Source organism: Prunus mume, linkage group LG2 (assembly GCF_029339155.1).
Source record: "Prunus mume cultivar Tortuosa linkage group LG2, ASM2933915v1, whole genome shotgun sequence".
Classification (NCBI taxonomy): Eukaryota; Viridiplantae; Streptophyta; class Magnoliopsida; order Rosales; family Rosaceae; genus Prunus; species Prunus mume.
The window spans coordinates 3,699,249-3,717,049 of NC_142699.1; the positions used below are offsets into that span (position 1 = coordinate 3,699,249).

The 17,801-nt window shown below is 34.1% G+C and overlaps 1 protein-coding gene across 2 annotated transcripts; it reads right to left on the reverse strand.

The window, feature by feature from the left end:
- Window positions 1-275: 275 nt before the first annotated feature.
- LOC103319395 (inositol-tetrakisphosphate 1-kinase 3-like) lies at window positions 276-6,987 on the reverse strand. Of its 2 annotated transcripts, none has more exons than XM_008220925.2 (10): window positions 6,658-6,987; window positions 5,896-5,977; window positions 5,659-5,691; window positions 2,222-2,342; window positions 1,972-2,064; window positions 1,721-1,840; window positions 1,446-1,622; window positions 1,058-1,113; window positions 890-974; window positions 276-729 (listed from the first exon to the last, which is right to left on the reverse strand). In XM_008220925.2, exons 1-10 carry the CDS (start codon window positions 6,810-6,812, stop codon window positions 641-643), a joined length of 1,011 nt encoding a protein of 336 aa, XP_008219147.1. In that variant the 5' UTR covers window positions 6,813-6,987; the 3' UTR covers window positions 276-640. The 2 variants fall into 2 exon arrangements, with proteins under 2 accessions (XP_008219147.1, XP_008219148.1); XM_008220926.3 differs by lacking the exon at window positions 6,658-6,987 and adding an exon at window positions 5,059-5,445.
- Window positions 6,988-17,801: the final 10,814 nt, after the last annotated feature.

A 17,801-nucleotide genomic window follows, 5' to 3' on the forward strand; every position in this document is an offset into this window, starting at 1 on the left:
TTGGTTCGTGAAGTACCTGTAGATTTTTATGGTATGGCGTGTATTGAGTTTAAAGCTGGCCTCAGCACACAACCAGAACATTACAATCCAAACACATAAAAGGGACAGAGAGAACCAAAGGAGCCCTTGAATTGCCATGGGCAAATTTCTCATTTTCTGAAAAGTTACTTCATTTCAATGGAGAAGATGGAACCATGGATAAAAATTCCAGTGGTTCATACCTACGAAAAAGTAGGGTTCAATTGTAACCGAAAAAAAGATGTAAGAGGCATCAATTATAAAAGTGGAAATGACATCAGATAAAAAATTAACCCAACAAATTTTTGAGATTCTGTAATTTGCAGCTGCTTACATGATCTCCCAACGACAGAAACAGGTAGAAAGAAAAAAGAATCAACAGAGCCAAGTTAGACTTATGAGAACTCTGTACATGATGCATTCTTCTGGGGGAACATCTCCTATTAGCAACTTGACTGTACGGCCGAACATCTTCCTTCGGCCATCAGCAGGGATCCACACATGTCACTGTACGTGGGACCGAAGCAAGGAACCTTACCCTGCAGAATCTTATTGAGGTGCTCTGCTATATCTGTGATCAGACTCCCACCTTGTTCTCAAGGAGAGTCAATTAAAAGGTTTTTCAGCCAGATCTTTTTTTGTACTTGGCCTGCACCAGGCTCAAGAGGAAGTCCGTAAATATGTGCTCGTACTCCGGCATTTTCCCATACCCTGCAACAAGATTCAAGGGCAGTTTAACAGCCATACAAAATGACTTCTGATAGTGCAATAGATAGAATCAATATAGTATCTAAAAAAGATGCTGAACTCAGTTAATTGTTAATGGACAAGAATTAACTCAAACAGAGAGAGAGAGAGAGAGATCACTTGCCAGGGAAATAGTTAATGTCAATGACATAAAACCGATCTCTGGTCCCATGCTCTCTGATCATATCCAAGTTGAACAGCCGCAGACCCTACAAAGATAGGACAAGTTTATATGAATTCCATGCATCAACACGGGCATGGCACAAACCACATAGTGAAAAGTATGAGCTACCAGTCTACGGCGAAGTTCCTTGGCAAGTCTCTCAAGTAACGGCCGTGGAGGAAGTTCTGCATGCAAACCAGTAATTGCTTAGCAAATTTTTCAAGACCCATATTACAGTTATGATGCATAACAAAAAAAAAATTATATTAATTAGTTAAATTTCACTGTTGCTTCCATGCATTTGACACCTCAGTTGATGGTTCAACCCTTCAAAATACCAACAACCAGCCAACATTATTTTATTTTTATATTACAAATGGCAACTTACATTTTAAGCTCACAAACAAAAACCAAGTTCAGCAATGAAACACAAGCTTTATGTTTGAAAAGACAGTTACAATGCAAAGTTTATCAAGATGCAACGGAAGAAACCCAATTCCTAGACAGGAAAACTCACCAGCAATGCCTGGGTCCAGATCTGCATCATCTGCAGAAGCTGCAGCACAAGAAACCCTGGGGAAACGATATACACCAGCCGTTTTGGAGAGCTCTCGTTTACTGACATCAGGTAAAGAGAAACGCCTGACCACTTTTATAGCTTCACCCACAATATAGACTTTAAAAAGAACACCTCCTGTAATAAGAAGAGAAGTGAAATCAAGAATTATGATATGCTTGCAGTTATATTCAGGAAATCAATGATAAGAAACTACATGGATCTTAGTTTCATACCATGGTTTACGAACTCCTGAAGAACAAGCGGAGGTTCAAGCTTTTGGAGAGAGTATCGATCAAAAGCAAGTGATAATTCATGTGACTTTGCACTTCCATCATTGACCAGTGGCTTTGCAACTGAAACATAAAATGTCAATACATCTCCCAAAGATGAATAGCCAAAAAAGTACATAATACCAATGTATACAGTTAAAGCATACGGTCCTGATAGTTTCATAATACTAATTACTAAAACAACATACGCATACCAATGGGTAGTGTCAGCCCACTATTTGCAACAGCATCAGGTATGGACGATGCATCTCTTTTGACAACCAACTGTCTGGGAACACCAACTTTGCCTGCATGAATACGTTAATCAGCATCACTGAGGACAAAAATTCAGTCGCCACACTTATAGTTTAACCTGACACTCAGCGCAAACCATGTGAGCCAAACTTCAAACAAGATACTATTCACAGGTAATCCAACATTTAGGACATAAAGCACAGAGCATACCATAGGAATCAGACAAGTTCATATCAGCAACAGCCTGGAGCATGTATTGACGATTGTGTAAATGTTGTATGGCATCAGGTGGATCAAGAACAGTGACTTCAGGATGTGTTTGCCTATAGTCCTACAATTAGGAGAAAAGGAGTGTGATGTGAGTATAACCAAAATTGTATATCTGCTGAACAAATAATTTACTAAACAATATGCAATTGCTAAACCAAATTTCAGTAAGAGTACCCCTCAAAGAAAAAAGAAAGGAAGCTGGCAATTAGCAAGACATAAAACAAAAACAGCAAAGAAAGGAGACATTTCTGATGATCCCCACCAAAATATATTACAACTATTTTCTTTTCCTTTTTTGTTAGTTTTTTCGAAAGAAAAGTGTACAAGGTGATGTCTATCACTTTTTCTTATTTGAAGCAAACATGTAATTCCAGTCCATCTAATTTCTCTACAAATTGCATGACTACAACATTGTCAAATTTCAAAATGCAAGCATGGCAATTGCATCTTTAATTCCAAAAACACATCTATGGAGAGGAACCCAAAGAAAACCACTGCTAGGTTTTAATAGTCGGGTCTTTTACAGAACATAAAAGGACAAAGCGGAGCACCAATGGACAAAAAAAGGACAACATGGAGCAACAGAGTCATTCTTGTCCCGATTTAGAAAACAAAACTGTCCGATTGTTACTGTCAATCAGTTACAATCAAAATCATGTTACATTTGAAGATCGCTTAAAATCATTGTATATCTTTTTTTTAACCAACTTTTAGTTGTTTCTGCTACTAAACTACACTTACACGTAAGAATTGAAAAAGGATGTGAGCGACCCACTTAAAACAGGATCTGATTACCAATCTTGTTTCATGTGGACCAAAAAAATTTCAAAAGCCTGAATTTTTTCATCAAGGGAACACCGTCAGGAGTTTCCAGTGTTTTTGTATAAATACTTCTACTCTCAAAAGTGGACAAATTTGTCCAACATGTGAAGAACCCAATCGGCCTTTCACAACTAAAACAAAGGATAATATACATTTATGATATACTATGAAGCTTACACATGCTCAAATTAGAAAGAGTGAAACACCTAAATGACCTAACAACACAGTGAAAACTCTTGATTACAGTCGTGAGCATTTTCCTTTAGGTTTGAAGTCTCAAAATCATGATAACTTTGATCATCTGTCCATAATCGTCAGAAGCCATTCAATATCCACAGTTATGATCAAAGAGCATTATAGATTGAGAAAGTTTTGCAATATACCATGTCTCTGAAAAACCACATGAATGTAGACATGGTGTATGTACAATCTAACAACCCTAAGAAAAGAAATGAAAACAAAATGTAGAAAGCAAGTGCATAAATTACAACTTAAAGAAGACCAGTTTAATTTCTTCTCTCTCTGTTTTTCCATGAAAAGTCCTGAACTAAACAATGTACCATTTTTTTCCAGATAAGGATCTAATTACTCAGAGAACCATGTGAAGGTGGATATCTATGTACAATCTCACAAACACTTAGAAAAACTTTTGAACTGATGAAAAATGAACAGAAAATAAAACTTAACAAATTGTAGAATGCAAGTGCATAAATTACAGCTTCTGATAACTGTTATCTTCTTCCTCCTATTCCTAAGAAATAAAGAACAGAAACGCCTAAGCTAAATATGTACAATTCTTTCAACTAGTTATTAAACAATATAATAGATCAACCAAAGACTAGATCCTGCAGAGAAAAGTATTCAGAAAGAGCAAAACTGATCAGCAAATCATGGTCACTGATCAGAATATGCCAAATGCAAGTATAGTTGTCCCTCAAACATCGGTCAGCTCAAGGTTGTTAAGTGACCCACGTGTGAGGGAAGATGCTATTGTGTATGCCATACCTTTTTCTACCATATCAAGTCCTTAACAACTTAAACTTTGCTTTTGCAGCAAACAATTATCAACCCCTACATCCCAAAGTACCATTGGTAGCACCGAAAACAACACTAACTGTAGAAATTGGTTGACAAACTATTTCAAAGAAACATCTTTTATAATAAACCTGAAAACCTAAAAGGAAACCCAAAAAGGAGAACCAACAGCTCATTGACAGTAGAAATTAATTTTCTGGGACACATACAAACTCTTTATGATACCTTTTGGAGCGTTCTGAGAGTCAAACAAATTAGATGTCTCCGTGGAAGTCAGAGCAAATTAGTTTTGTTTCTTTCAAATAAAAAAAAACCAAACAAGAACAAAAACTTTGCCACTTTAAAACTTTTTTTTTTTTTTTGGCATAAAAAGTATTTGTTATGAAGTTGCATCTTCACTGTACATAACAGAGATTAAATACTGAAATGAAATTGGATTTTTGGAAAGTCACCACTACAAACGATAAAATGTAGTTATTGAATGACTGCTCCATAACAATCATAAGCCAAAACACAAAATGACACCACAAAAATCACTATAATTATGACTGGTCCAAGCATGGGAATGGGAGATAGTTACATTTCCTAGTCCTCATTTCCCACCGTTCCCATACATGGGAATGAACATCCTCTATTCCCATCTCGAGGGATTAGACATCGGAAGTTTATTCCCAAGAAGTTCAATCCGCGAACCAAATAGGCCCTTATGGCTTACATTTCATGGATGTAAAAGTAAATAACAGAAATTAACATATATTTTGTATATGGTTCACACTGAGATACTTAAAAATTCAATCCATAACCCAACACACTAAGTTTATAATTACTAATAAGCTCTCCCATAAGCACAACCAACGACAATGTAGAACATAAAAAAACTAATCCAGCCAATATAGGAAACTTTGCAGCTATAATCCTACCAGGGTATAACGGATGGACAGAAATCTAAAGGTACCCGATGTTCAACCAGCCATCACAACCAGCATCTGAAAGAGGATGAGGAAGGGTGTTTTGCAGACCTTATCCTAGAAGTATAGCGCCGTAGACACTCAAAGGCAGGTATATCAACTCTAAATTCGGTCAGATCAAGTTAGCTATCTCAGATTCAGCTGACAATGCGGGTAATTATTTATACCCTGGAAATATGAACCCGTTCAAGAGAATCAAGAATCTTTTACGGAAAATGCTTGGAAAACCTGAAAAACTCAGCTAGATGGCCATGGAAGTAGAAACATCGTCACTTGCTGGCTTGAGGCCTCGACCTCAACTATTGAGTCATAATTCATGATGAAGTAAAGTGAAGCACTCTGCACATTTAGTCAGACAGGAATAAGTTCTAAGCATTAACATTCTGGTTGCCAACCAGCAATGTCAGTGCTTATTTTACCCCGTGCGAAGTATAAATGTCATTAGACAGATGATTAGCATATGCACTTATGCAACAAGTGTGGTCTCAAGGAAAATCAGTCCAGAATATTATTTTCTAAATACTAGAAAATTATAAATTTACACAAACCAACCTCAAGAATCTGGCGCCATTCTTTTCCTGACAACTGCATGGAGAAGGGATAAAAATGTGTCAAGTTTTCTACCCCATTTATTATAACAACCCTTTTACAGATGCAAGAGGTAACTATCAATAGTAGGTGTGTGCATGTAGGAATGGAGACTACAGGGAACATAATTTTATTGAATCTTCATCATGTAGATTAAAATCAAAATTAAGAGTGTCAAATGATAAAAGGAAATTCCCCAACCTTATGCAGCACAATGTCAAAAGGACCTTGATCCGAAAGGGGCCTGTTATGATCGATAGCAACAAATAAAATCCCCTTGTTTCTGCATTAAACAAACAACATTTACACTTGGTAAGTACACAATGAGTAAACCTTACTTGAAAAAACAGAGATATAAATCTGTCACGGTAACTCTGAATCAAAGCCATTCAGCAGAAGGAAAAAATTCAGAGAAAAAAAAACTATTTTAATAGTATTGAATACGAAAGATTCAACATTTAGTCATTGATCTTGGTAGATGGGCAACTGAGACCAAGCATAGTCATAAACGTTAAAACTTGTTAGGATTTCAAATTGTCGCAAATACATATGAAAACAGATTAGCGATTTTCTTACAACATATTTACAATTTTCGTTTTGGAATAAACTGAGAATACAAAAGTAATTACATTTTTAAAAGGGTCAGTGGAAAGGACTTAAAAGCACACAACTTGTGCATTCTTTTAACTCCAAAGGGAAAAAAAAAATCGTGGGACTTCAATCGGCAATAATTGATGGGTAGAAATTTCAGCAAGTGTCTTTCATTTTCTCGCCAGCCAAACAAAAATGACAGTAGTACTGGAACAATATTCGAAAACCAATAGCCGAAGGATAATCCCATATCGGAACAAATTCGGTCCACAAATCAATCCCCGTGCGAACAACAGAAAACAAAAACAGAATCTTCGGAGATTAATAATTTCGATTAAGGTCCATAAACACATAATATATTAGCCAAATTACCTAGCTAAACCTTCAAGCTTTGGCTGCAAAAAGCTCTTCGTCTTCTTAGACGTAAGAGCATAACCCACCACCACCAATCTCTTATGAGTGATATTAGGAAACCCAACTTCCTCCCCCTCACCTTCTTCGGTTCCGTACGGCATTTCCTCCCTCATTTCCCTACTTTCTAAAGCAATTCTTCACCTGGGTATTGAAGATCTGATAGATTTATCGGGCTCTGCTACGACAGAGAGAGAAAGAGAGAGGGAGAAACAGATAGAAGTGAAGATGATGATATTGGGTTGTGTTTGTGTAGGTGTGTGAGAGAGAGAGAGAGAGAGAGAGTATCAGAGATAAAATATGAAATAGACGAGGGGGTATAAATAAGATTTGCTTGGGTGGAAAAAGTAATTAGGAATTTGAATGCCCCCACCACACGCGTTTTGTTGTGGTCACCCCTTTCTCTTATTCTATTTTTTAGGGTCTATCTTTTATTTTATTCTTCTGGCAGAAAAAGACAATGTAATTATTTCCTCTTTTTTAAAAAAGAAAAGACAAGACAATGTACTTATTTTCCACAAAGACACAATATGTATTTTTTATTTATTAAAACAAAGTAAAAAAATTACCAAAAGAGGAATAATGATAATACAAAATAAGTTTCGACCAAAAAAAAAATGATAATACAAAATAAGCATACATATATTTCTTATCTAAAATATATTTTTTCTTTTTTATTTTATTGAAATAAAGTGTAAGTTGTGAGTCTCACATAAAACATGTATAATTTTCCAAGACAAACTATGTCATCATAAATGATACAAATCAACCTTTGGATTAATTCCTTGAATCAATGTATTTGATTTAAATCAAGAGCTCAATCAAATTAGGTATATGAATCAAACCACAAATCAAGTGATTCAAATTTTAATCATTATCAAAATTCACTATTTGCCCTTATTCAAAAGTAAGAGCTTTTGGCCATTTCGGAGGAAAATCAACCTAACCTCTAGCAAATTAGCAAAACTCTTATGGCCAGTGTGCAAACACCCCAACACAAGCATACTGGTTCTTTTACAACCAAACCCATACTAAAAAACGTGGGTCTTATTTTCCCATATATAACAAAGTATAAAATAGTCCAAAAACACATCATATTTCTAAAAACACCCTCTATCTATCTCTCTAAAATTAGTCATTAGATTTGAAGGTAATAACTTTAGCTAGCTCACTCATTGCAAAAGTCATGGTTCTGCCATTGAGAGAGAGAAGAGAAAGAAAGAAAAAATCCCTTATCCGATTCCCATTTCTTGAAGTATTTGATTAAATATTTTTAAGTAGAACTGCATATTAAATGATTATATATGTGTGAGTAAACGAAAGAAAAGTTAAGAATATAAATCATTCTCTTTCTTCTTATTTCCATTATCTATAAAAGTAAAAAGTATCTTTCTAACTACTCACACTTTATTATAATGGAGCTTTGAAGTGTAAATTTGTTATTTTCTTTTTTCCTTGGAGTTTTGAAGATAAAGTTTAAATAGTTGTTTTGAAGGAGAATGGCCATGACATGACATGTGTGGTTTATTTAGGTCAATCTATTTGGAGATGGAGAATGACCTGCATACATGCATACAATAGGGAAGTTCAATAATCTTTTGAAGGAGCAAGGTCTTGACTTTTGACATGACATGACATGACATATATATAGTGATGTAATGAGGTCAATTGTTGGAGATATAGAATGAATGGAGTCTGGATAAGCATTGCACATTATAAAATTCTTCTTATTATGTTCAGTGTAGCCATGGTGGTATTAGTTATTTTTATGCATGTCTGACTCACATTATAAAGTTGGTTCAAATAATTTTTGTTCTTTTTTTTAAAGGATCTGAGGTCCACATATATCTCGATTGAATCTTATCTTTGGGTGAGACTTAGCCACCTGTAGGCAATAGCAAGCAAGGTATTCGTTTCCTTTTAACTGACAAAGATTTATCTTCATCTGTGTTCCACAGTGGCCGACCAATCCAAACCAAGCATGCATTTTTTTAAATTAAACAAACATTTTTTATTGAGAGAGGCGATAACATATTGAACTCTTACATACTACATAAATGCTAGGACTCGAATCAAAGACTTTTTTTGGAAGAGCAATTGCTCCAAACCACTACATTAATAGATCCTTTGCTTTTTAAGGATTTTTAATTTGCAAGGATGAAAACATATTTGTGAACATCATATTTTTTTTAGGTGTTGGATTGCCTAATGGCACTCGCAGTCATGGCAATTCGACCTGATTTGATTTTTTTTTATAAAAAAAATCAGTTGTTTAGATTAGGTAATTAGTCAAAATTATACTCCAAGTCATTCAAACATTCAATGAGAAGGATTTTCATCAAGTTAGGTCAAGATTCCGATAATTCTAAAGTTTAAGCCTTTAGGACACTCCCCTCCCTCCCCCACCTCCCACCTGTCGTCAACTAATTACAAATGATTCTGAAGAGCTTAGCAAATTTCTAAGAGATTTCAACCCATTGAAGATTGCCACACCTTGCGTTGTTATGGTTTTTCGACAAGCAGAACAAGAAGGGAATTGAGACTCATGCTGAGCAGTCTGATTCTCAATCCCGTGTTTCCGGACAACAGACTAATCTTCTTCATGCAGTGTTTGATATTAATCTTGTGATGACGATAGGTTTAAATGTTAATCTGTCTGTCAATAATGACCAAAATGTTCTTCGAAAAGGGGTTCGAGTCGCCTACCTCAAGGCCAGAATGGACAAGGTGATCTTGTCCCAATTCAAGTAGCACTACCAAAAAAATTTAGCTATAAGGGTATTTAATTTTCGCCTCTAAAAGAACTTCTAGAGGCAGATATCTTGAAAAAATGCCCATAATGCAATGGAAAGAAAATAAAAAATTTGGCATAAATTCAATTCTTATGAGAGATGTTGGGTGCAATCCATGTAGAAGTTGTTGTTGATCTAAGTCCTTTGACTTTTGCGCTATATAATATTACATGCTCTTTTTATTTATTTATTGATGTTTACATTTTATTTTATTTATTTATTATTTTATTATTTTATTATTCTAATTATACCCTTAAAACATAAATAAGGTAAATTATGGATTTGTAAAATCGGTAAGTATTGATTTGTAGGACATTAATTATCATATTTTATTTGAATTTAATTGCAAACTATTTATTGAATTTTTGAATTTTCCCAAGGTAACCAACCTCAAAATTTATAATCAGAGTTCATGAAAACTTCAAACCTTAACAATAGGTAAGGTACACACCTCTTGTGCAGGTAATTAAACCCATAAATTACCTATAGTCCAGGTAGTTAAATCCATAAGTTATCTCTAGTCTAGGTAATTAAACTCAAAATACAGCTCTTGTGCACAAAGTTATACTCATAAATGGCCTCTAGTCCAGGTAATTGAACTTATATAATACATTTGGTATGGATCTTTAAACTCATAATTAAAGTAAAAAAGTATCTATCTAAAAGGTTACAAAAAAAAAAAAAAAAATAAACTCACACCTCCACAACAGGTATACTCACAATTGAGTATAATGAGATAAAACTCCATTAAAATTGCTTTGAAAAACCCAAGAAAAAACTATTTCCAGGAAGGTAGGTGTGTGTGTAAGAAACTCCATTAAAGATTGCTTAAGAAAACTTAAGAAAAAAACTATTACATGTAAGGCATGTACTATACAAGGAAACACATTATATATATAAGGAAACACCTTATATAAGGAAAAATATATATATACACACACATATATAAGAGGGAACATTGAATTTTAGGAAAGTGTTTTCATATAATTCCATTTATGATATTAGCATATATTGTAAATTCCTTAAAAATTATGGACAAAATAAATGCTTACTTGGCCAGAGTAGAATGCAATTGAAAAGGGAGAGCATATGGACTACATCCATTACATCTTGATGAAAATTGACTTATATCTAAGAAGCCCCAAAAAAAAAATGTCATAGATACTAGCCTCTAAAGCTATTAAGGGAAGAAAATCTCAAACATTCGCCCTTATTACTTGTGTCATTCCCATGATAATGTTTATGCTCTCTCTCTCTCTCTCTCTCTCATCAGGTCTAATGGGGGAAATTTTGAAGGAAAATCGAGGGTCGGGTATGGGGATCTCTGAATTTTAAAAATTTCAGGTCGGAGACGGGCTGGGGATGGTATTGTTATCCCCATCCTCATACCTGGCCTAATGAGTAATATATTTATTTTCACTTAATATATAATATAATATAGCTATTTATGATTATGATATAATATAATCAACAACTATATAATATAATATTTATTTATTTAGTTTTGTCAATTGAATTGGGATTGTTATGAGTTGCTGAGTTGAATTTTATAATTCTCTCTTCTTCTTTTTTGTCAAAGTTAGGAAGGGGAAATGGGGAAAACACACATACACGGGTACCATGTGTGTTTGAACCAAGGACCGCTTGGGAGCACACTAAAGGCCTGAGCCAATCCAACTAATACATCATTGATAATTTTATAATTCAATTGAATGTAATTGAGTTGAATGATTATTTAAGATGAATTTTAAGTGTTATAATGTAGGATAAATAGGGTTTAGGGGCCATTTACAAAATTCGACATACATAAATTCAAACACTAGAATCTTCAATTGCCAAAAATTGAAATGATGAAAATTTAAATTCTGTCATTTTAAATTTTTTTATGTGATTTTCAATTGTTTCATCAAACTGAAATAAAAAGCAATGAGAAAACCAAACTTTACAAAGTTGACAAAAAAGATAGTTTAGGCTGAAACTCAGTAAACTTATAGGTACTAAAGTGAAATTACTTATACCGTCAAATTATTGACAGAGAGATATTATGTCTCTATCCTCCCACTATCCTCCTTAGAACCCAATACATGTTTTGGAATCTAAATTGTCGTCTACTGCCAACTTAAATAAAATGTGGTTCACATAAAGAGGACAAAGGGTTTTGGACGACTGATATGACTCACTACATCATCATTCTTGTTTCTTTGCTTTTCTTGAGCTATCATTCACATTTCATTGTCTGTGCAAAAGTCTTCGCCGGTTGTGGTAGTAGGAATACCATTTATATACACGAATCTCGTGATTTCAATATGCTGAGATGTGCAGGCGAGCACGAGCCCCACATGCTGATGCGGTTTCGTTTGATAGCCTATTTATATGTACACAATTCCCTTTCCATATAGCTTGTCATTGCAAATAAATCTTGTATACACAGTTGTGGTGCCTGTACTAGGCTATACTACTATATTCTTGAGAGGGTGTATCACGTGTTCAAAGTTGACCCTAGTTCTTGCTGTGTCGACAAGTGACTAAGGAGGAGAAAAACTTACCTATACCAGGATATTACTGCGGTGTTATTCTGAGCAAATCATCCATTTCATATGTGTTTTAACTTTCCAACATGAAAACACATGATAGACTTGGGATACCTTCGCAGTGGCATCCTCATTACATGTAAGTTCTTCTCACATGATGTTCGAGTACGATGAACCCATTCTCGCAAAGGTGAGGTGGGCTAATTTCCACTTAGTAGGATGAATTTCCTAAAAATTAGCTCCAAATTACTGTATTTCCAAAAACTTGCATTGGGCTGGAGCCCACTCCAGTCTAAGGATGACTCCTCCCTTGCACGTGTTACATGGAGCTAATAATATGTGATCACGAATTCAAGGGTAATTTGATTATGTGAGTGAGTTGCAGTCTCTCTTAGTTTTAATTTTGTTTTTCTGTTGAGGGTGCTTGGTTTAGTCTGAGTAGATGACTTTTTAGTGGCAGTGGCAGATATGTACTGAATTTTTTTTTTTTTTTTTATGGCTGTGATTGGATGAATATCTTTTGAATGTTGTTGATGTAGAGCCTCCTGCATTGTGAATGAAATTTCTACATGATGATTAAAAAAATTAAACTGAGGAGCTCTATCACTCAACCAAGTTTGTATTTTATGTTTAAACTAAATTTTTTTGGTTTTTCAGTTCAAGTGATAGTCTAAATTACAAAGGGAAGAAATTTCTCACACACACTACTACATGAGGTTTGAGATCATTGGTCTATAAATCAAGACCATTTTTCATTGGGCATGAAATTTTTTCGGCACAAATAGTGGGAGAGAATTCCTAAGAGGACACATGTGATATAAAATTAAATTGGAGCTAAAATGTATTCTGATTTCTATCAGTATCATTCAATATGAGTCTGACCGATCAAACCATATTTATAATTGGTTTTGATGCTCCACAAACTCGAGACATGTGATTCGTCATAAAATCATTCATGAAAATTCTTGTATGTTTCTCATGTTTTAAATAAGATTTGCATGCGTATAAAATAATACTAGAAATCTGCATTATAGTTTTTAAAAAGTCAAATGATATGATATATAATAGACGTGTGCGTAGAGTTCAAATCATACTCTGCACACTTTCAAATTAGGGTGTGTGACAATTTGGTCTCTGTTATTTTCTTTAAAAAATAATTTAACACTTACAATTTTAAAATTATAAACCATTAAACCATTTGCTCATCCGCCAATCTAACTTTAAAATTTAACCTTTTCTTTTTTGACATGGCACTCATTTAATTTTTTCTTTATATGGACTCCAACTTGGGAGTGGATTCGTTGTCCCCAATTTAGTGTCCTTTTTATATGCTCTCTTTTAATGTTTGATAAGTATCCTTCTGCTTAATCTTAATATAACAGTGTTAACTTAATGAAATAAAAACCTGAAAAGCTAAAAATTGATAAACACAAAAACACTAATCATAGGAGCCACCATTACCAAGTCTCTCCGCCCAGCCAACACCAACAACCACCCACCCCAATCACCCCATCCCACTGGCAGCAACCACCCTTTCTTACCCCACCCTAGGCCGGCCACCCAACGTAAGCCGCCCTAGGTTCACGATCCAGTAGTGGTTTAAAGCTCTGCAACCAATAAAAATCAACCACACTTTACCGATATCATACCCAAAGTCTAAAATATTGATGGTATTGAAAATATCGGTAGTCCAAAAATATGAAAATTTCAATGAAAATATTGGGTAAAAATTGAATAAAAACCACGAAAATTGTAAGAAAAACTTGAAATTTTTTATTGAAACTTTGGAGGATGTTTATTCAGTCAATTATTTATTTGTTTATTACAAAAAATTGGAAGGAAATGTATTGTATGATGGGTTAATTGATTTAAGTTGATTATATAGCGAGCTGACAAATATTGTGAGTGCAGAAAATATGTAGTAATTAATGAAAGAAAATTAAACACACCATAATCATTTATATATAATGATTTACTACAATATTTTACACTTTATATATTGTATAGCAAGATGCGGTTTCGTTCGATAGCCTATTTATATGTACACAATTCCCTTTCCATATAGCTTGTCATTGCAAATAAATCTTGTATACACAGTTGTAGTGCCTGTACTAGGCTATACTACTATATTCTTGAGAGGGTGTATCACGTGTTCAAAGTTAAGCCTAGTTCTTGCTGTGTCGACAAGTGGATAAGGAGGAGAAAAACTTACCTATACCAGGATACTACTGCGGTGTTATTCTGAGCAAATCATCCATTGTCATATGTGTTTTAACTTTCCAACATGAAAACACATGATAGACTTGGGATACCTTCGCAGTGGCATCCCCATTACATGTAAGTTCTTCTCACATGATGTTCGAGTACGATGAACCCATTCTCGCAAAGGTGAGGTGGGCTAATTTCCAATTAGTAATAATATGTGATCACGAACTCAAGGGTAATGTGATTATGTGAGTAAGTTGCAGTCTCTCGTAGTTTTAATTTTGTTTTTCTGTTGAGGGTGCTTGGTTTAGTCTGAGTAGTTGGCTTTTTAGTGGCAGTGGCAGATATGCACTGATTTTTTTTTTTTTTTTGGGTGGCTGTGGTTGGATGAATATCTTTTGAATGTGGTTGATGTGGAGCCTCCTGCATTGTGAATGAAATTTCTACTTGATGATTAAAAAATTTAAACTGATGAGCTCTATCACTCAACCAAGTTTGTATTTTATGTTTAAACTAAGTTTTTTTGGTTTTTCAGTTCAAGTGATAGTCTAAGCTATAAGGGAAAAAAATTTCTCTCACACACACTGCTATGGTGTCACGAGGATTTGAACCTAAAATTACTAGTCTGTAAATCAATATCATTTTTCATTGGGTATGGAAATTTTGTCGGCACAAATAGTGGGAGAGAATTCCTGAAAGGACACATGTGACATAAAATTAATTTGGAACTAAAATGTATTCTGATTTCTATCAGTATCATTCAATATGAGTCTGACCGATCAAACCATATTTAGAATTGATTTTGATGCTCCTCAAACTCGAGACATGTGATTGGTCATAAAATCATTCATGAAAATTCTTGTACGTTTCTCATGTTTTAAATAAGATTTGCATGCGTATAAAATAATACCAGAAATCTACATTATAGTTTTTTAAAAGTCAAATGATATGATATATAATAGACGTGTGCGTAGAGTTCAAATTATTATTTGCACACTTTCAAATTAGGGTGTGTGGCAATTTGGTCTCAGTTTTTAAAAAAAATTAACACTTACAATTTTAAAATTATAAACCATTAAACCATTTGCTCATCCGCCAGTCTAACTTTACAAATTAACCTTTTCCTTTTTGACATCTCCCTCTCTTACCCCACCCTAGGCCAGCCACCCAACGTAAACCACCCTAGGTTCACGATCTAGTAGTGGGTTAAAGCTCTGCAACCAATAAAAATCAACCTCCCTTCACCGATATCATATCCAAGATCTAAAATATCGATGGTATTGAAAATATCGGTAGTTTAAAAATACGAAAATTTTAATGGAAATATTGGGTAAAAATTGAATAAAAACTACGAAAATTGTAAGAAAAACTTAAAAAAAATTATTGAAACTTTGGAAGATGTTTATTCAGTCAATTATCTATTAGTTTATCATAAAAAATTGGAAGAAAGTGCATTGCATAATGGATTAACTAATTTAAGTTGATTATATAGCGAGCTGACAAATACTGTTAGTATAGAAAATATGTAGTAATTAATGAAAGAAGATTAAATACACCATAATCATTTATATATAATGATTTACTACAATATTTTACACTTTATATATTGTATGGTAAGATACATGAGTGACTTAGTACCACAAAGAGTTCTTATGAGGTTCAAACTTTTCACTATCTTCATCAACAATAATATCGGAAAAACAATATCGATATTTTCCGATATTATCGTTGATATTATCGATATTTATACGATATGTATATGGATACGTTCCGAAATATTCGTGACCCGAAAAAACGATAATATCCTTGATATTTCGTTGATCATACCCAAATGAGCAGTCCCTTTCATTGTAAACACATGCAAAAACAACAAAACTAAACAAAAAAATCAAAAGTGAAACACAAACCCATTAACCCAGAATTATCAAAATAGGCAAATTGAAAAAAAATTCAAGAGAAAATAACGATATATAGAGAAGGAGGAAGGGAGGGAGGGAGGGAGTGAGAGATACAGATACATAAACAGAGGTTGGAGTGGGTGGCTGTCAAGGTTTAAGTGGGTGGAGACTTCACGGTGTTGTTGATTGATTGTTTTAATTTTTTAATTTTTAAGTTTTTAAAATTGATTTAAAGTTAACAATGTTAAGTTGGGGGTTAGGTTATAGGACTTCTGTAAAAAAACTATGAAGGGTACACAGAGGAAACACCAAATTGGGGACAATAGATCCTCTCCCCTCATGCTTATAATAAGTAGTTTAACAAGATTTCACGCAGACAACAAATAATAACCTTGACCCTGAAAGAATTGTAAATTACATAGAATTCTAAAATGACAGAATTTAGATTTCTATTATTTAGATTTCAACAATTGAAGATTTTAGTGTTTGGATTTATGTATGTCGAATTTTGTAAATGGCACTATAGAAATTATGAAATGAAACCTATTTTGGTATAAATTAGATTCAGGAATTTGATGTCCCAATTTTCACGGATTTTTCTGCGCATCATTTAATAAATTCCGTGCTTAAGTTGCCAAACAAGATAATTTTCAATTTCTCCTCTTAAATTCCCGACTTTCATAGTTAAATCTGAGTTATTTTTCCTCATCCAAATAGAGAGTGATAGTTCAGCATATATAGAAAGACCAATGGTGTAAATATTCATTAACTTCAAAAGTTAGTTTTGCCAAATTTGAAAACATAGAAACCAAACTATTACATATTCGGATTTCATCTCCTCTTATTGCAACAAAATCCACATTTACATCTTCCAAAAATATAAAAGGATGTAAAAGCGGCTTTACATCTCCGACTTTACGTGTTCCCACTGGAAATGCTCACATATAACCAAAAGAACTTATGGCAAGAAGAAATTAAAATAACTTTATGAAGAAGCTTCTGTTATGTGTGCTTTCAAAAGCACTTTCAAGTCTTTTTTATCACAAGTAATTATTCTCAGTTTCTTCAAAATTCTCACGGAAACACTCACAAATAAGCAATGATTCTTTGCAATCGTGCTGACGGAGGTCTTTCTTTTATGCCATCGAGATGAAACTTCAACATATGATCATTTCTTACCGGGAAAAAAAAAATTATATGAGAGAAGTGGATGTGATGATTTCTTTTTCCTTTTTGGTTTTTTTTTTCTTCTGGGCCACTACCTCCATTAAGGCCATGCGCCAAGGCGCTAGGAGCATTTCTGCAGAAGTGGTGGGCCAAAAATTGTGGTGCTAAGGGAAAGGGTTGAGAGACAATTTTCCAACCCTTTAGGGGTGGAGGGGGCCATGATTTGATATTAGTGCACAAAACTGCTCACCGGTCAGTTTAACCACAGTGCACAATGAAATACAGAAAGCCAAAATAGAAAAGGCATTCTTGCTTAAAGTCAGCATATAGTCCAATAGAGCATCAATAATATTGATCAATAAAACTTTAATGCACCGTCTTGCTTTTGGTTTGGATGCAGTCCAACAAAAGAGAGCTGATGATGTCAGCTGTGTTGCTCTAGAAATAAATGTGACCCTAACATTACTCATACCTAACTATTTTACTAAAATTGGTGAACATAGGTGTATAAC